We start from the raw sequence: 20,064 nt of genomic DNA, 5'->3' as shown, positions 1-20,064 counted from the left end.
TCATGAGTCCCCATTCACTGCAAGTGAATCATCTCACCAGGAAACTAGGAGCAAGGCAACAGTTTACCTTCTACTTAATAGGGAACAAAGTTCACCTTTACTCAATACTTCAGCTGACGCTTTCACCACTGAGCATTGGAAATGCACCATTTTAGAAGGTTTCTGCTCAAACTGGGCATCTCTACCCGCCTTCCTTGTGGCGTAGCAAGCACTGCTGTGGACGCGGGAGGACCCTCAACCCCCTTCACCCCTATCCTCAGATGTTGGCCCTAAAAAGCGTGGAAACAGCATGCCTGGATTCTGAAACACTTTTCTGAGGGACCCCTTCGATAGTTCTAGAGGGAGTTGGCAGAGCACAACTTTCGGTGGGTGAATGTTGGGGGCTAACTACACGAGACTCTGAAAATTCACATGTGGAAGGTGGATTCCACCTTGAAGACCTTGGAGAGGACTTGTGGCCTCCCCACACTTGGGAAGGCAGTGCTGGGCCCAGGGCACGTGATGACAATTATTAATATCATTACGTGGCCGTCTCCCCACCGTGTAATGTCACTCATTCTTAATGATATCACTTGAGAACTAAAGCCAAGTCACCCTTAAAGTTCACAGGATTGTGAAGCCTTTATCATCATTATCCTAGTTTGATGACTGAGAGGTTGAGGCTCAGGGGGACTGAGCCATTAGGAAATGGAGACACTGGAACTTACAGGGATGATGTCAGGACACTGAATAGTCCCCCTAAACCCTCCTTGCATTTGCCACGATCCGCAGGCAGCTTTCTGGCAGCAGGATTCCACCTTTCCCGCGCAGGACAGGAAGTACCTGGAGGGTCAAGACCCCAGCAGCTGCAGGAGTTAGGGCACAGACCTCTCTGCTCCCTCCCACTCCCAGGGAGGCGTCTGAGGTACAGGTTCTCCTCTGGCTTTGGAGGCCGCTGCAGGTGAAGCCCCAGTTGCCCACAGTAGGAACTGGCTTCACCACAGGCCCCTTATCGGCTGCCTTCCCGTCCTGGTCTCATGACCCCAATCCTTTTCCAGTATTTCCTGAGCCAAGGGCCAGCTTGCACTTGAATCCCTGGCTCTACTTCTGGGGGAATGGAGACTAAGACAGAGATATTTTGACCCCCAGTTCTGTAGTTTCATGTCACCTGACACTTTCCTGTCTGTGTCAGTTAGGAGTTTTCTAGAGACACCATCAGAGGCCAGAGGTAGCACTAGGCCATCTGCATCGCCAGGCAGTCTCCCCACCCGGACGGGTGCTGCCAGCTCCTAAGTGGTTGTTCATCCGGGCTCCCTGAGGCAGCCTCTAGGTCGAGTTTACCCTGTGCCACATTCACGGGGAATTGGTGGGCTCAGTGCCTGGCAGAGCCGGCAAGGTGGGAGGAGGTGGATATGGGCTGGGGGGCAAGTTAAGCTTCCACGTGGCCCCAGAGCAGACTTGCTGGACCCCATGGGGAGCCCGGGAGCTAGTGCGGCCCTCAGAACTGTCTGGAGTGGGGCTGAGATCTCATCCATCAGGATGGAATGTTGGCCAACCCAGCGAGTGTCGTGAGCTCTGAAGCCCAGGAAACCCGAGGGGCTGAAGTGGCCTGTGGTTGTCACTCCCCGCAGCCAACCAGCCCTCCCTGGACCAGGGCCAGCTGAGTGGTGGTCCTGGGCCCAGCCTCACTTCCCTCCACACTGTCAGGAGAACTGCCACTCCAAGCCCTTGGTGACAGCCATCCTCTGTCCCCCTGCAGCTCACGGCCTCCCCCAGGCTGTGGCTTCCCCAGCCTGGCGGCTGTATCAGGTCCACGCCATTGCACTGGCATTTCCCTCCACTAGGGGAGCCCTGGGTCCCTTTCAGCCTGGAGAGTTTGCCGTCTTCCTTCGGGTAGGACCTAATATCGCCCACTGGGCAGGAGGCAGGGACCTTCCCATCCCAGGAAAAGCGGATTGCTGCTCTCTGGGGTGCACTAACACACTGCATTGTGTTGATTTCTGGTCCACTCCCGACCCTGGGAACTCCTTGAAGATATCCGTGATGCCCTGGGAGCCCTGAACCCATGGGGCAGGTGGGGGATTCATAAATGTTTATCGGATGCATATTGGCTGAGCTGCTCCAGGAACAGGGACAAATGTGCCTTTAAATGAGAGCTAAGACCAAGTTTGATTTGCACATCCTATCACAAGTGTGGCAGGAGTTGAGAAGAATGAAGGTCACCTTGGGAGCTTCGGGAACACAGAATTCCTAATCCCTGAGGTCACTTGCAGGCAGGATCAGTCCCATCACTGTGACCATTGGCTGCACCCCAGCGGGAAGAGGCTCAGAGCAAGGAGGTGCTTGACTAACCTCTTGATGACAACTGCTAGTGCTGGAATTTGTTGGTGCTCTTGGAAATATTTTAGCGTAACTTAAATATAAAAATAACACGTGGATGCATTCTCTTTGCAAAAAAAATTGAAACATGACAGATAATGACAAAGTCCCCTTTAACATGCCATCACCCCAGCACACCCCCTTTCCTCCCCAGAGATGACCTCTGTAGGGTATGGTGTGGATCTCTCCAGAACCTCCCACCCCAGGCACTAAAGAAACATGTGCGCGCTCACGCGCAGACATGAACAACAAGATGCCCTGTAGTACTCATTATAATAGCAAAGTTTGCAAACTCACCATGTCCCACGGAAAAGGGGGGAATTTCCCATCACTAAGAGCAAGGTTTCCATTTTCTTATGGAACAGGTGGCTACATTGGTCCACTTAAGAGAATTAAACTTTCCAAGTTACCCGAAATAAGTCCAAGTGGAGGGAGGGTTTTGTTTTGTTTTTTAATCTAATGGGTGAAACTTAGCAAACATTCCACCCCAGAGCAGGTACCCCAGGTTGGTCTGAAGCACCCAGCGGGAGGAGGATGGCAGGGAGGTTCTGGCAGCTGAGGTACCTTCTGGAAAGATGAAGGAGGCTTCTGCCAGCTTTGGGTCACCAGGAGAACATCACTGGGTGTAAAACGACTTTGTGGGTGGGAAAGAAGGGGAGTAAGGAGAATGTTAAGGGAAAAGAAAGGGAATCAGAAAGAGGAGTGGTGAGCCGGGAAGGGTGAAGAGGGGAGTTGCAAAAACATTTGGGTGCTGGGTTTTCTGGACCAAATCACTTCAGGAAGAGGACAGGGTAGGGAAGGGGAAGAGGGATGTTTTTAGCATGTGGTAGAAGGTTTAGAAAGAATTGGAAATAGGGAGGGGTTGGGAGTTACTGTCAGCACAAAAATAAAATGCTGAGTTTAACCTTCAAAGGGAGGGAAAGCCATGGAATTGAAGCTAAGGTCCAGCTCTTTCCTAAGAAGGGTAGCAAGTGGGTAGAACAGTTTTGCTAATTCTGGAGCGGTCCTTGACCCAGAGCTCAGCACAGCTCTGACCTCATGTAGAGAGATGAGAATGATCTTTTCAAATATGCGGGGTCATTTTGAGCAGGTTTAGCTGTCTTTTAAGAGGGTTGATTTGGTTAGAGTTGAGAGGATAAACCGTAAAACGTAGCATCACGCAGTTCTCTAGGCAGTGTTGGGATTTCCTCCGGTGTGATGCTGAGGGCGCAGGGAGGGAAAGTAACACTGACCAGACATTCTCCATACACCAGGCGCCCAGCTAAGCCACCTTCAAGTGCCTCAGCACATTTCATCCTCACCCAGTCCATGGCGTTTGCTGTTGTCTCCATTTCAGATGGGAGATCTGAAGCTTTTTTGCTAAGGAGTCCTCAGTCCCAGTGTACCCAGTCTTTCAGGCTTTTTGGAGAGAACCCACAGTAGGGAATACGTTTTCCATCCTGCTGCAGATACACACACGTTTATAACAAAAACAGAGGTTTTTCAGAACTACACGTGACTTTTCTATGTGAGGTGCACAGAGGGATTCTGTTCTATTCCTTTCCTTTATTTAATGATAATTTCAATGAAATAGATTGCTGTCACAACACATTGAAGAGTCATCAGTTGGAGTTTGAAAAGCACTCACCCAGCATTTGTCATAACCTGATTTTATGCCTCCAAAACCAGTCTTCAAGGGTAAACGATGGGTTTTTCAATCAGAGTTGCATAGCATCTGTCTTTTGTTCTTCCTTCCATCCAAGTGTCCGTCCATCCATCCAGTAAACATTTGTCAGTACGTAGAAGTTGAACCAACTTTCGGATTCCCCATTAGGGGAAACTGTGCTATCTCATCAACTCTCAGCTCCCAAAATAGAAAAACTCAAATCATCAAACCATGGAAAGAATCAGTAAGTGGCAGATACACACCCCAGAAATGCCCAGAGGGGCCACTGTAGATGGTTCCAGAGCTAACATCCTTGGATATAATCCCCACCCCTCCAAGAAAGAAAATATTCCTTCAGATATTCCGTCACAATGACAAAACATGCAAAAAAGATAAGTGAACCAGGTAGTAGCATTCCAAGATGTCAGTACTGGAGGTCTCTGCAGCATAAAAAATTGGGTCAGGTTGCAGGGGGACCTGGAGCGGAAGAAAACTGAAATCACGCCCCGTTCCTACAGCACTCTCTCTTCTTGCATCTGAATCTGTTGAGTCCTGCTAACCGTGACCACAGGCTGTTTAAAATGACACCGTTTGCCTTATTTAATTTTCTTCTGCAGTCATAAATATTAATTAAGCTAAACCACAGAGAGCTCCATTTCAATCCTTTCCCTTCCTGCGGACCATAAGCAATTAAGATGCATAGCTTTAAGTACTAACCTGTTCTTTAAGTCTGCCCTGGGACATCCACTTTTTTATTTTTTTAATTAGGACAGATTTATTAAATCTTAGTGGTTTATTTTTCCTGCCTAACTCTCCCGAGTTGTGGGTGTTCTCAGTTTGATTCTCTTCTTGCAAATACAATCTTTGCTTCTCCAGCGGACTGCCTCATCTTCCCCAAACCAAGATGCAGAAAAGTGCATGTTCAATTCATGAGGAGCAGAAATATTTGTGTGCAGCCTGTCAGCTACCCAGTGGCAAAGACCACACTTTTCAATGTTCGGTAATTTAATATTATTTAATGACAAAAACAGAAGAAATAACTGTAAAAAATGAGGAAAATATAACGTGGAAAGTGCAAGTCTTCTCCCAAGCCTTCCAAGTCCCTATTTCTGGAGGTGTAATTGTTAATAGCCTTGTGTGCAACCTTCAAAACTTTTCTGCACGTAGAGTCAGGATTACCTTTACAAAAATTAGATCAAATTACCCATATCCAGCGACTGTTTAGCCCTTCATCATAAAGTAGATATACTTTCTATATGATTTCAGAAAGATTTATATCAGCTTTATAACAGCTTTATAACAGCTCCATAATATTCCACAATTAAGTTGGGTTTTGTTTATTTAACCTTATTCTTTAAGAGTTACGATCTTGGGCATATCATAGATAAACCACACACATACACTTGGTACCAGTAACTGAAAACTCTGCCTGTGAGCATTTTCCTTTTTCCCATGCTTCTCATGACTTCTCCATCAGAGAACATTATAATGTGGAAACAGGTCAAGGTTTGGGTCAGAGGGCCTGGATTGAGATGGAAGGGCTGGGTGGTCTGAGGCGAGCCCTCAACATCTCACTCCCATTCCCCAGGGACAAAGGGAACTCCCACCTGAGAGAGGTTTTGGAGAACCATGAAGTCTGATGCAAATATTACCCCTCCCACCACGAAGGTCCTGGTCACTTGGGGGGCAGTAAACCCGAGGAATTAACATAAAAAAAATTATGTACCTGTATTTCTAAATTCAACATAAAAAGGAGAAAAGAATAAAAGAAACAGGGAAGGAGAAAAAAGCCTTCTTTCAATTTCTATGTAACTACAAAGACTGGGGAGCAGGGCTCAGGTCTGAGACATAGAACTCCCACTAGGACCAGGTGGTCCTCATCGTTAGCATCTACTTAGCACTTTATTCTGAAGATTTACAGGAATGAATTTACCAGGTTTCCTCTTAAAGGGAAAAACTAAACTCTCAGGATTTTGCAAGGTATACATCTATTTATGTAGACTCCTCTGGAGAATATTAAACAGTACTGATCTTTTGTTATATGATGTAAAACAATACATCCAAAATCAGCATCGCGTATTTCCACGCCTTAGTCCGACAGAGGCAAACTATGGGGTGATGTAGCCGCTGGGCATGAAAGAAACTACAAAATAAGTTTGTATTTTATATCCAGTTCCGTCCAGGGATCTCAAAGCAGCTGAATACAATGTCCTCCCCAGCTTTTTCACCCCCCCTCCAGTCGTCATTGCTTTAAAATCAAACAGATTAAGGACTTGGTCTAAAATTCTTACTGTGTTTACATTGCTTTTTTTCCATGTGCTTTTATAAATATGGTAGAAATAAGAAGAATTTGCCCTGTTTAGCAGTTCTTACCTGGAAAGAAGGAGCCCTTTTAAGAACGAATGACATTTAAATTCCCACAAGGGAAAGATGATCTGAGCGCTAATTATGGGTGCATATTGCAAATAGAATAAGCATTAAGGAAACATCTTGAGTTTTTAAATTCTTCTCATCTTTGAGACTCAAATTTTAGTTTCCAAACGTTTCCTATTATACATGTTGGAAAATATTTGGGTGGCAAAGCAAGAGAAACAGTGTGTTTCCCAGCGTGGGAGTGGGGGTAATTTTGGTGTGTCTGCGGGTTCAGCTTGCATTTCTCCTGGTCTTGTTCTTTTTCTTGGGCATCAGCAGGCAGTGCCAGTTCAGCATCGGGTCAGCGTCTTGGGGAAGAAAATTCCAAGTCCCAGTCACCTTCCCAGGAGGCCCAGGTCTTTTCCAGGAGGAGGACATGTGCAAACCCCATTTGAAACTCAATAAACAGGAATCTCCTTGTCACTTTCTCTTCTTTTGGATCTATTTTGTTTCTTAAAAATGCACATTGGGATCAGTGAAGAGGTAGGGGATGTTTAGGAAAGGTCAGCAGGTCCAGCGCACCAGATTCATCGGGAGGCAGGATCAGTCCGGGTCCTCCGGGCTCTCTCTCCCTCAAGGAGGAGAGTTAAGGGGCCTTGGAGGGCGTTTGTGATGCAGTGTGATTGCAGCTGAAACTTTGCTTAGGCCGTTTTTCCTTGCTTGGAAAATGACAGCTTCCAAGTCACCAACTGATCATTGCTGTAGGTTCCCTGTCCTGCCGGGTCAATCAGGGAGGTCCCAGGAGAGGCGCTGTGGGAGGTGCGGGAAGCTGACAATGCCAGGTGGGGCCTGGGATGGGGGCGCTGCTGAGAGCACGTTCTCCACGCCCCAAGCTGCGGACACGTTCTGAACCCTGGGAAGATGCATTCTGGCTGTGGGGAGGGTCGGTGTGGCCGGGAGCAAGTGGGAGGGGAGAACCCACAGGAGGTGGAGGTGGACTTGCTTTACATTTCATCAAGGCCTGTCCCACCACTGAGCTCAGGACAGACTGCAAGATGAGTTAGGGAAGCGGGGCTATTTCACCTGTGTTCAGCGGACCAGCAGCCTCACCATCACCTGGAAGCCTGTTAGAATGCCAACTCTCAAGCCCCTCCCCCGCCCAGAATCTGCATTTTAACAAGATCCCCAGGGGCGGGTTTTATGCACATAAAAATTTGCTGGGCGGGTCCCGGGCCCCCGTTAATTACCCCAGGCCCCTGTCAAACGAAGCTCCCACTTTTCAGGAAGCTCCACAATCCTTCCTCTGGAAAGACTTTTGGAAGCAAAGCAGGCAAGGAGTGAATACAGACACGTGTCTTACACACACTTGCCACGGTTCTCACACACACGGGGCACACTCTCAAGCCAGCAGGAGCACCTCGCTGCCGACTTCTGTCTCCTTCCCAGAGCCGGAAGCCCCCCTAGTACCTGTAGGATGGAAAACTGATACTCTAGAGAGTTTACAAATGGTAGCGGGACTAGAGTCGCCTGCCATTCTGCTGGCATCCTGCCCACTGCGTCAGAGAACCCAACCCTTGGCTCTCCCATCAATTCTGGGTCAACACAGGCAGCGCACTTCGCCTTGGGTTTGCGTCCATCCCTGCCAGCAGCTTGGTTAATTCCGAATGGTGAGATGTAGACTGCCCTTTGGAATGGGGTTTTTGGCCCTTGGAAATTCCTAGGTCATCGTTGAAAGGAGACTTGAAGACATAGGCAAAATAAGTTCTGCTGGAACACGTAGCAGAAGAAGGCAGGAAGTGGAGCAAGTAGAAGGAAACACTGCAAAGAAACCTCTGCAAGCACATGGCTTTGCCTACCATGGTCAGGGCGGTATCTCCGCCATCTGGAATATAGTAAGTGCTCATTAAAACAGTTGCTAAATGGACCAAAAATCTATAAACTACTCTTCACTGTCACTGCTCAATATGAGAGCAAGTTATGTCTAATTCTTTTCTGCTTACGCAGAGCCCCTGTATCACTTTGAGATGGAAGCAAGAAGAAAACATCCGCTTCACAAGCCTAAGGCTCAAACTCCAGGCCTTGCTAACCTCCTCTGATCTCCACATCTGTCTATGCTTCATCCTTTCATACTTATTCAAAGTATATTTGTTCATCCAAGTAACTGATCAGTAACTTGTAGATCTAATGGGGCCGCTTCTTAATTATCTCCCTGGGTTCCTAAGAATGAATGTCTGAGTCCGATTCTTTAGGTCTGTGACAGACTCTCCATGACTCCTGTCCTCAGTGAGGTTTACTGCTGGCCCTTTTGGCACGAATAACAGCTCCTCTCCAAGAATAACGTCCACATGTATGAAATAGCTCGCAGAGCCACCAGTGCAGATACATCTAATTTAGGCATCCCTCAAAGAGGAGTTTATTCTCACTTACGTTGACATGTTATTATTCCCACTCAAAGTCGTCATTTCTTTATTTTTCTCTCTTCCACTTAATTTAATTACCTGCTCTAAGAGTCCCACTTACCAGAAGCGTGCTAAAAACTCAAGAATGGTGGACAGGATGCCAAGTATATGCCAGAAATATTTGTCAGATCCTGGACCCGAATGGGCAGATCATCGACCTTCTCCACAGACCCACACAGATGGGAGTGGAGTCGACAACTGCTCAGCCTGACCACCGAGGAAGCCCACAAAAATGCACAATCCATTACCACAACCAACCTTCCAAACAGCTATCAAATTCTACGTGCACAGAAAAAGACGGCTGAGTGCCAAATTCTTCCAACAGGACCTGAGGACAGAGCCTCACCTGCTCCCGACACAGGGCTATCCTAGCCACCACCTGGGGTTGACGTGCATATCACTTCTCTTCCTCCCTTAACTCAAGGGAGGGCACAGTCGTCTTTCTTACGCGGGTCAGAGAACATAGTACTGGTTTGTTTTCAGAACTCAAACCCTTGAAGTGATGGCTTCCCTGATCGCCTTGCATGTGTGAGAACTGAATGAACATGGTATGAGTTATTTTGCTAAAGTTTCCGTGACATCAGATCTAATATTCTTATTCTACATTTCACCCTAAAGTAATGTAATCATAAAATAACAATCATATAAAATGACACAAATATACTGCAGGAAAAAAATGTAGACTGAAGAGATCATTCTACCACCAAACACAACCAGGGTTACTAACATCGTATTTATCTCATTTTTTATTTATTAGGACTTATTTCCCATCTTTTCCTGTGAATCTTGCCCAGGAGTGGTAGATTGTATGCATGTGTATAAACTTACTGTGTATAACCCTACAATGCCATATCTTGCTTTCCTCTCAATTTTAACGTCACATTCAACATCACTTTCTTGTGGGTTTTTAAATTTTTTTTCACATAAATCTCCTTTGAAAGATATTCTTCACTAATTATCTTTTCAATTGCCCTCCCCATAAACAACTAGGATTTTGGCCATCAAAGAACCACGGAAGCCAGTAAAACAAGTATCTGATTGCGCAGTGCCAAGTAGCTTGATTTTTTTTAAACATAATTTCAGAAATAACAACCCATGGAAAGTGAAATGTTGATCGCAACCTTGGATACAACTGTACGCCTCTTCTTTAGTAAGCCTTGGGATACACCCTGAAAATTCCACCTTGTGAATAATGGAGGTGTGGGTGTCTGATTTCTGCCAACCCAAAAGTTATCTGAAGGTAAAATGTGTATTTTCAGAAGACTTTGCTAAATCCCCTTTCTCTGTCTCCTCTGTTTTAACCTCACCTGCAGACCTGCCTAGTAATGCCCTAAAGCAAGGCTTGTCCTGGGTATTTATTCTCGAAAGGGCTTCGGGAACTGGAGGGAACTGGAGTATTGATCAGCCCAAAGCGCACCCGCCCTTTGGTATTTTGTGGGTCATCGGTTAGGGAAGTTGAGTACTGTTTATTGATGCCCCCTTCCTCACAGGCTAGTTTCACATGACGGAGAGCCCCCCGGGGTAGGAGTTTTGCTGGAGATCGCAGGGAGACGGAAGGAGGCCCAGATTTGAGCCCAGTCAGTCCGCTGGGCCAGCGACCGGAATAAAACCAACGCGCTAAATACAGGCACAGTCATCGGTCATAAGGCGGCTTTAAACGCAAACCCGGCAGCACCGAACGACAAGGCCGGGAAAGAGAGGGGGCACGGGCAAAGGAAATCTCTGTAGGTCTCAGCCCTAGGTGGGGCTTCAAATAAGGGGGGATCAGGGGAAACATCTGTTTTCAGCCCGAGCTACCCGCGAACTTTTTCCTGGAGAGAAGCTCGCGGAGCAATTTACAGCATTCCAGCCTGAGGCTCTCGTGCCAGACGCTCTGAATCAACCTTTAGAAACCAGAGCTGCCGGGAAGGGAAGGAGCGCCGTGTGCAGGGGCGGGAGCGCCTCGGCGGGCCTCAGCGCAGGGAAGGGCGGCGGGCCGGGGGCGTGGGCTCGCGCTCCCCGCAGCATCCGCCGGCCGCGCTCCCCGAAGGAGGCCAACCTGGGTTTGCGCCGAACGTCGGGGACCCCGAAGGAGCGCCAGCCCCCGGGAGGCGTTTTCGGAGAGACTCGGAGAGGCCGGCGGACGGCGCGGGAGTCCAGATAGCGGGGTTAGGGGCTCGGGGGTCCGTGAGGGCTCGGTCTGTCCCGGGGCCGCGGCCGACAGGGGGCACCCTGTCACTGCGGAAGCCGGTGACCAGGGGCCGGGCCACCGAGGGGCACGCCCTCCTACCCCGGGCCGCTCTTTCTCCTGCTCGTGGCGAGATTTCTAGAACCACATTTTCCACCAGGAGCAAAAAGAGGGGAGTGGACACTCACGTAGACGCACAGACTAGGTTAACCCGGACACTCGAGATTTAAATCCCACGCACACCAGAAAGCTGTCTGTCGTTGTTTCTCGGGTTTGTCTGTCTGACCTACTGAATGTGAGAAGCGCCCCGCGGGGGCAAGGAAGGGTGTGTCTGTGTGTATGTCTGTGCGTGCGCGCGCGCGTGCGTGAGCGTGTGTGTGTTTCTGCCCTCGGTCTACGCAGAAAGCTTTGGAAAATAGGCCAGGGCGGACCCTCTCTCCCCAGCCCTCGGGAGAGCGATCAAGTAGTTTCCACCCACGCTCGGGGACCCGGCGAGAGATGCCCGGGCATCTGGTCCCTCGGCTCCCCTGTGCACACCGACACTACGTGTGCATACGCCCAGCGCACTTCCCGGCTGCACCGCGCCGGCCTGCCCCTCCTGGGAGCACTCTGCGCTGCGCACGGCTTTCAGGGAGAAGCAGACCTTGGCTGTGGGGGACCCTGCCCCGGCCCTCGCTCAGCGGGTTCATTAACGCTCTCACTAAGAATTGGTCAAACCAGCCGCGCCTGCATCTTTAGTTCAAAGCGTTGCAGGCCCGAGAGCCCTGGAGTAGAGGGAAGGGGTGGGAGTACCCCTGCACCTACTGCTCCGCCCCCTGCCCTCTGGCCTGACCCTCACCCAGCCTTCCGTTTCCCTTGCTCTGCTCCGTGCCTGCCACCTCGCTTCTGTCTTCTGCCACCATTACCCATAACTCTGGACAGGTGGGCCAGATACCCACTATTTTCTATTTTTCTCTTTTTGGGGTTGAGGGCGCAGGGCCGCATCCTCACGGCCCAGCCGGGGTTTAGAACCAAGAAAGGGCGGCCACCTCCAAACACCTGTAGTATTCTGCCTCCCCGCCCCCTCCCCAATCTGGCGCACTGAGGTCTTGGTACCTGGCCTAGGACAGGTGATCATTTGAACTCAGAAGCTGGATCGAAAATAAAAAGGACGAATATGGTTGCTAGGGTTTCTAATTCTTATAAAGCAGGAAAGCAGAGAGGACAGAGACCCCCCGCCCACAGCCAGGCGGACTCCATATGCCCCATTATTGATTCCCCTCTCTCCTCCTGCCTCGTCCCCCACCTCCTGTCCTGTTTGTTTTAGTTACGAAATGTTGTGGGCACCTCAGTTGTGACTGAAAAGTAACCTTGAAACACGCCGTCCTGACTGTCAGAGACAAATAGTCTCCCAACCGTCGCAGCAGCTGGCGGGGCCGCGCGCGCCCTGCGCCCGGCACCCGGACCGTGGGACGGGGCTCCTCCCCTCCAGCCGCCCCGTCCGGCGCTGGAGGCCTGGCTCCCGCCGGGGAGGCGGGACCCAGCGCCCCGCACCCCTCCCGAAGCCGCTCCGGGTCTTAACTGTAACGGGAGGGGCCTCCCAGCAGCCGCAACAGGCGAGTTAAAGGTGTGTACACAGTTTTTCTAAATACGACAGCGCTTTGCAGATTGGCTCTGTCACCGGTTGGTTGTTTTGACAGGGAATGAGCCCTGAGAACTAAGAAATCCGGGATAAATAAATGCGGCTTTGATAAGGCTCTGCAGGGGCGAGAGCGGGCGCAGAAGCCGGACGCGCCCTCGGACAGGCGCGCCAGGGGCCCGGCTCTGTGGGACGGGGACGGGGCCAGAGCCCTGGGCCGCTCCACTGGGTGGCCTCCTCCCGGGTCCCTCCTCCCGTGGGGACTCCCCGCAGACGAAAGGGGGCTGGACCCGGGCGCCCACGCGCCCACCCGCCCCGCTCGCCAGTCCGGGCTCCGCGTGCCCGGCGCAGGGCAGCTGCGCGGGCGCCGAGGGCAGGTGCTGGGCGCCGGCCGGGGCTCCCTCTCACCCAGGTGTGAGCTGATTATTCAAATGGGCTGCCCCGGGTCTGGGGATTGGAGGCCCGCGGCCGCGCGCCGCGCTATATCACCAGCAGCCCACGTCACTGCGGCACTTGTCCGCTGCGCGGTCCACACCTCCTCCTCCTCCTCCTCCCTTCCCCCCCTCCTCCACCACCTCCACCTCCTCCTCCTCCTCCTCTTCTCCACCCCCCCCCACCCGCCCCCGCGCCGCGCGCTTCCCGCCGCCTCCCGGCAGCTCGGCACTGCCAGCCTCGGCCTCCACCCGGCAGCCCGCGAGCGCGGCGGCGGCGGCGGCGGCGGCGGCGGCGGCGGGCGGCGGGCGCTCCGGCAGCGGCGATCGGCTCCGGGCCTCCTCCCACCCTCGGCCCCCTCCTCCCGCGACTCACCCCTCCCGCCCACTTCCAGCCACTGCCTCTGGCCGGCCGAGGGAGAGGGAGTGGAGCCGAGAGAGAGGGAGCGCGAGAGGGAGGGAGGGGACGGTGCCTTGGCTGACTTTTTTTAGAAAGGAGGGTGGGGGTGGGGGGGTGATTGCCGGTCGTTTGCTGGGGCTGTTAAATTTTAAACTGCCATGCACTCGGCTTCCAGTATGCTGGGAGCGGTGAAGATGGAAGGGCACGAGCCGTCCGACTGGAGCAGCTACTATGCCGAGCCCGAGGTAGGCACTCGCCTTTGCCGGGGGAAGCGGGGTGGCGACGTCCGCTCTCGGCCCCAACCTCTGGACCGCTTCCCCGGCCGGCCCCCGGCCCCCACCCCAGCCGCTCCGGGCAGCCGCCTTTTCCACCCTCCTTCGACTCAGATGGGTCTCTTTTTTATACGACACACTGTTAGCCTTGAGATAATATTAACTTTGTGATCAAATATTGACTTGCGGCGCCTCCAAATCCTCTTCGTGGCCGAGCCACGCACTATCCTAACAGAGTTGTGTTTGGCAGCGCGCGGCTGGGGAGGGGTGGGAGGTCGGCCGGCGAGGGGGTGGGGAGCTGGAGTGGAGAAGGTGGGTAGTAGTTGGGGGCTGAGGTAGAGAAAAACGGTCCAGGACTAGGCGACAAAGAGAAAGAAAGTTTGTGGCTGCAGAGCCCAGCCGCGTGTAGTTCTGTCCGCGGTCCCCTCCCTGTCCCTCCACTCAATGCCTCCGGCTGGCCCCAGACTGCGCGCAGGTACCGCGTTTCGGTTCCCCTGGGGCCCAGAATGGGGTCCCGGGAGGAAGGCTGAATGGCGAGGACCCTGGGATCGTCTCCGCGAGAGGCCGCCGGGCGCCCTGCGCCTTGTCCCACAGGTCGCTGGCCAGGGTCGGAGGTGGCGTCCGGGGCCGCGGCGCCTGCTCGGTATGCTGGCGTGAGAGTCGGGGAGACTCTGCGGGGGGGAGATGCATTTGGGATGCCTGGCTTGGGGCGCTCCCGGGGACCTCTGTTTTAGAGTCTGAGCGAGGCGCAGGAGGGCGAGGAGGCGGCCACGGGCGCAGAGCGGCGGCCCCCGCGCCACCTCCCCGAGGGCGATCGCGGCGCGCTCCGGGTGAAACGGACGCGGGGCCGGGGCCGGGCGAGGGCAGGACTCCCCGGAGGCCTCCCTGGAGGCGGGGGCCTGGGCTGGCCCGGTGGGCGGGGGGTCAGGCCGGGCGCGCTTCAGCCGCGGTGCTAACGCTGTGCGCCTCCCTCCGGGCTCTGTCCTCAGGGCTACTCCTCGGTGAGCAACATGAACGCCGGCCTGGGGATGAACGGCATGAACACGTACATGAGCATGTCGGCGGCCGCCATGGGCAGCGGCTCGGGCAACATGAGCGCCGGCTCCATGAACATGTCGTCGTACGTGGGCGCGGGCATGAGCCCGTCCCTGGCCGGCATGTCCCCCGGGGCGGGCGCCATGGCCGGCATGGGCGGCTCGGCCGGGTCGGCCGGCGTGGCTGGCATGGGGCCGCACCTGAGCCCGAGCCTGAGCCCGCTCGGGGGGCAGGCGGCCGGGGCCATGGGCGGCCTGGCACCCTACGCGAACATGAACTCCATGAGCCCCATGTACGGGCAGGCAGGCCTGAGCCGCGCGCGCGACCCCAAGACGTACCGGCGCAGCTACACGCACGCCAAGCCGCCCTACTCGTACATTTCGCTCATCACCATGGCCATTCAGCAGAGCCCCAACAAGATGCTGACGCTGAGCGAGATCTACCAGTGGATCATGGACCTCTTCCCCTTCTACCGGCAGAACCAGCAGCGCTGGCAGAACTCCATCCGCCACTCGCTGTCCTTCAACGACTGCTTCCTCAAGGTGCCCCGCTCGCCCGACAAGCCCGGCAAGGGCTCCTTCTGGACTCTGCACCCCGACTCGGGCAACATGTTCGAGAATGGCTGCTACCTGCGCCGCCAGAAGCGCTTCAAGTGCGAGAAGCAGCTGGCCCTGAAGGAGGCCGCGGGCGCCGCGGGCGGCGGTAAGAAGGCGGCCGCCGGGGCCCAGGCCTCGCAGGGTCAGCTCGGGGAGGCCGCCGGGCCGGTCTCCGAGACTCCGGCGGGCACCGAATCGCCCCACTCGAGCGCCTCCCCGTGCCAGGAGCACAAGCGAGGGGGCCTCGGGGAGCTGAAGGGGACGCCGGCCGCGGCGTTGAGCCCCGCGGAGCCGGCGCCCTCGCCAGGGCAGCAGCAGGCCGCGGCCCACCTGCTGGGCCCGCCGCATCACCCGGGCCTGCCGCCAGAGACCCACCTGAAGCCGGAGCACCACTACGCCTTCAACCACCCCTTCTCCATCAACAACCTCATGTCCTCGGAGCAGCAGCACCACCACAGCCATCACCACCACCAGCCCCACAAAATGGACCTCAAGGCCTACGAACAGGTGATGCACTACCCCGGCTACGGGTCCCCCATGCCGGGAAGCCTGGCCATGGGCCCGGTCACGAACAAAGCGGGCCTGGACGCCTCGACCCTGGCCCCAGACACCTCCTACTACCAGGGAGTGTACTCCAGGCCCATTATGAACTCCTCTTAAGAAGACGGCGTGACCTGGCTAGCCTGGACCCAGACGGGAGAGACAGGAAATGGGGTAGAGACCCTGAGAAAGGGGTGCTGGAAAGTTGCGAGGGAGAAGGACCCATCACACCCCTGCCCCCCCGGAACAGAGGTCTCCCCCACCCTCTGCAGCCCTTCCCTCCCTCACATGGGCCACACTGATGTCTATCATGCTATATAAGGAGGGAAAGGGAAAAAAAGATAGTCAAAAAAAGAGAAAAAGGAAAGCCTCAGTTTCCACTACTGTGTAGACGCCTGCTTCTTTAAGCACCTGCGAATCCTGACTTTTTGTTGTTGTGGTTTATCTCCGTTGCTGTCATTGCAGGGAAGTCTTACTTTATTTAAAAAAACAAAAAAACAACAAAAAACAAAAACAAAACAAAAAAGAAAAAACACAAACTTTTGTGAGTGACTCAGTGTAAAACTGTAGTTTTAACAGAAAACAGAGTTGTACTGTTGTTTAAAGAAGAGAAAAAATGATGTAAGGGTCTGTTGTAAATGATCAAGAAAAAGAAAAAAAAAAGCATTCCCATTCTTGATACGGTGAAATTCAGGTCTCGAGTCTGATTAATTTATGGTTTCCGTGTGCTTTATTTATGGCTTATAAATGTATGTTCTGACTACAAGGACCAGAGTTCCACGAATCTATATTAAAGTGTTATTGCCAGTTTTTTGCTCTGAATCTTCAAGATTTTTTTTTTTCCTTTGCCTGATTTAAAAAACAAACAGACCTGGGAATCAGTTTAAAATTGAGGGAGGGAGATCCTGGCTGGTTGCAGGTTTTATTTTATTCTGGGGGAGGTAGTTGCTGTTTTATCAACTGTTTATTATTAGCATTTTCAGACAAAGTAAAGTTGAATGAATTTGACAGTAAACAGACACATACCCATTGCCCAGATCCTACAGTTCCCATTTCACGATACTTGTTATACAGCATATCTATCCATCTATCCACACCTCCATCGGTCCACTTATCTTATTTTCCTAGATGCATTTCAAAGTAAATTTCAGACTTCAGTACACGAAACACTTCAGCAAGGACATGTTAATGGAACTCAACATTGTTCAAGGTTACTTCTTTGAATTTTGGGTTTAACTTTACACACAGTGAAACTCACAGATCCCAGGTGAACCATTCTGGGGATTGTGGGGATGATGCAGGTTTATCTCCGAAGCCTGGAGAAAACCACACATCCTATCTGTATTTTCCAGCTGGGCCATGTGAAGGTGCAATGTTGTTGACATCTCTGGGACCCTGGGGCTGGCTTCTCTGGAAAGAAGCCTGGATTTTCCATGTTTTTTCCTGTATGTCCAATCCTAGGCCTCCCTTCAAGGCAGGGAGCCCCGATTGGACTTGCAAATTTCTGGTGCAGCTCTTTTCCTTTTCATCACTGCCTCTCTGCACCCATTCACCCTTCCATGGAATTGGAACTCTGCCTGGATTGACAGCCTCAGGCCTCTGTCCACACTCCACCCTCCATCCCACCCTCCACCTTCACTTAGGTGTTCTGCACAACCTTGGTAGAACTTCCTGCAGCCCAGGAGTAGTGAGGCTTCTGGAACCATGCTTTTGAGCATCTGGTCTGGAGAAACAAAAGACTTTCTCCTGGAAGTGATTTTAAAGGGCACTCAGGGTCCTGATGAAAATCTTTTAAAATATGTGTAACTGGGGGATAAGGCAGAGGTAAGGGGGTGTCCTGCACGGCTGGCCAGGTGCCCCTTGTCAGGGGTGGGATCCCAGGGTCTGCAGGTTTTCTCCCTCCCCACTCCACCCAAACTCGGAGCGAGGCCTTGGCCAAGAGGCCTCTTAGCCCGTGTTGGCAATCTAGGATTACAGCACCAAGGAGGTGAGTGGGTATGTTGTGATTCTTCAAGGAAAACCGGAAAGTATAAGGAAAGACCCAGAATAAATTCTTACAAATCGCACTGCCTCTCTCCACAGACAGCCTAGTGGCCCTAAATCCTCGGCCAACCGAAGTGGAAACCTTGGAGGCCAAGCGGGGCCCAGCTTCGCAAAATGGGCTCCGCTTTGGCTTTGCCCAGGGCATCTGCTGGCAGGCAAGTTGGCCGAGCGAGGGCAGGAGCCATCCAGGGAGCAGCTAGCTTGCGGTGGGTGAGAATCTCCGCAGAGTCGGAGGCCAAAACTTTCGGACTCAGCTTTCTAAGCTCAGGCTCCCATGTCCCGGACTAGATCTTTGGGCTTCTCGACCATCTAAACTTGGAGTGTCCCAGCTTCGCCCCAAGCCTGGATACCACCTCTGCGAGAGCCCTCCTCACCTTGCGGGGTCTCTCTGCCCCTCAAACCCTGGCCTTCCCACGCGCCTGAGGGGGGTTGGTCCTCGCCTCTGCCTCCCGCCTCCAAATCCCTTTTTAACATGCCACATTGTCCCGAAGAAAACAAGGAAGAGAAATTGGGGAGGGGGGTGGTGGGAGGGATCCGGAGGTCGCAGCCAGCAATCAGGGCCGTCTCTCCCCCTGGCAAGGACACACACGTCGTGAGCCCAGCCTGAAATGTGTTTCATTATCACATAAAAGGCTCCCGTGGCGAAGGAGCGGAGAGGCAGGGCCGGGGGCCGAGTGCGGGACAATGAAGGCTGAAAGCTCTGCCCTAACCTGCTATGTTTCCTATCGCACGTCCATTGTGCGAGGGTCGTTTTAAACTACTTAGCGTGCCCCCCTCCACTGATCCCGGCCAGATAAGATATAGTTCTGTCCGAATACATAAAAAGGATGTCGGGGAGCCGGCCGCTCCGGAGGCTTTTCTGCGCGTCCTGCGTCTTTCACACCCCTCATCCTCCCGCCCCAGACCCTCCCCCCGCAGGGCCCCCAGCTTACTGGCGCTCAGACCGCCCTCCGCCCGCGTTCCCCAACTCTGCGTGGTAGGGTGCAGCGTTTGTTTTTCCCTCTCTCTCCCTCTTTTTCTTCCTTTTCCCCGCGCCATCCGCGCGCGGGTTTAAGCATCCGTGATCTGTGAATAAACAGTCAGTAAACAACCGAAAAAAACATTCTAGATCCGAATTCCAGGAGGGTAAACTTTCCATGCCACGTCACACTTCAGCAAATTTGCACAGATATTATATTGCCTCTCCCTCCTTTATTATTTTTTTTCTTTTTTGCCAGGATCCCATTGTACTTAACTGAATTTTATAACGCTGATCGATATCTTGGTAAAATATTCATTTTTAAACTAGCGGGCAGTGAAATCTTTGCTTTGTGTGCTAAAGTCAACAGTCGCTAGGTTTGAGCTCAAATAAATGCGGGGATGCCTCGGCTCGGAGCAGTCGGCCGCCTCCCTCCGCGCTCTGGACGCTCCGCTGCCGCCGCCGCCCGCCTGCCCGCCGCACCGCAGGTAGGGAGCGCGCCCACTCAGGGGCCGCGCCCGGTCCCCGCCGAGCGTGCGCCCCCCACTCCCGTCCGCGCGCCTCCCCTCCCCCAGCCAGCCCCTGGCCCTTCCCGAGGCTTCGACGCCTGGGAGACAGGGAGTGAGAAGCTAAGTCGCGGAGACCCCGGGGCTGGGGAGGTGGCCTTTTTGCGGGGGATTCTGAGGATGCTCGGCGTGGGAGGATGAGGGGTCGAGGAGCTACACACTCAGACTGAATCTGGGCCCTGAGCACAACTGAAAGTTTGGTGGGACCCCGAAGCGACGGGAAGCCACCACAGGCCCCTGCAGCCGCTCCGGGCTGCTGATTCGATACGAGGGCCGCCTGTCGCCCTAGGACGGTGGGAAGATGGAGGTGGGGGCCGGCCTTGGTCTCAGAGCCTGGGATGGGGACGCTGGAAGACGGCGCACTGGTACTGGGAGGCTGCACACCGAGGCCCGAGCGTGGACGCGCATGGGTTCCAGTTCCGTCTCTGGGGTTCCAGGAAGCCCCGAGGCCCAGGCGGCGGTGGGGTTCCCGCCGTCCGGGAGCCGAGGAAGGGCAGCGTCTTTCCGAGCGGCCGGGGAATCCTGCGTTCTCGCCGCGAGAGTGCACGGCTGCAGGCAGGTCAGGGAGACTCCGGGCCACTAGCCCGGTCCAGGAGGGAAAGGCCGAACCCGGCCGCGGGGCCG

At 53.6% G+C, this 20,064-nt stretch overlaps 1 protein-coding gene across 1 annotated transcript; it reads left to right on the top strand.

Moving 5' to 3' along the window:
- Window positions 1–13,588: 13,588 nt before the first annotated feature.
- On the top strand, window positions 13,589–16,670 carry FOXA2 (forkhead box A2). The gene is made up of 2 exons (XM_030872649.3): window positions 13,589–13,675; window positions 14,692–16,670. Exons 1-2 carry the CDS (start codon window positions 13,589–13,591, stop codon window positions 15,991–15,993), a joined length of 1,389 nt encoding a protein of 462 aa, XP_030728509.1. The 3' UTR covers window positions 15,994–16,670.
- Window positions 16,671–20,064: the final 3,394 nt, after the last annotated feature.

This window comes from Globicephala melas, chromosome 15 (assembly GCF_963455315.2).
Source record: "Globicephala melas chromosome 15, mGloMel1.2, whole genome shotgun sequence".
NCBI lineage: Eukaryota > Metazoa > Chordata > Mammalia > Artiodactyla > Delphinidae > Globicephala > Globicephala melas.
The sequence above is the reverse complement of the archived record's forward strand: the minus strand, read 5'-3'. Positions and strand labels throughout refer to the sequence as shown.

Coding starts and splice junctions, on each gene's coding strand:
- FOXA2 (XM_030872649.3), top strand. CDS start 13,589: ATGCACTCGGCTTCCAGTATGCTGGGAGCGGTGAAGATGGAAGGGCAC. Junction 13,676..14,691: donor GCTACTATGCCGAGCCCGAG/GTAGGCACTCGC, acceptor CTCTGTCCTCAG/GGCTACTCCTCGGTGAGCAA.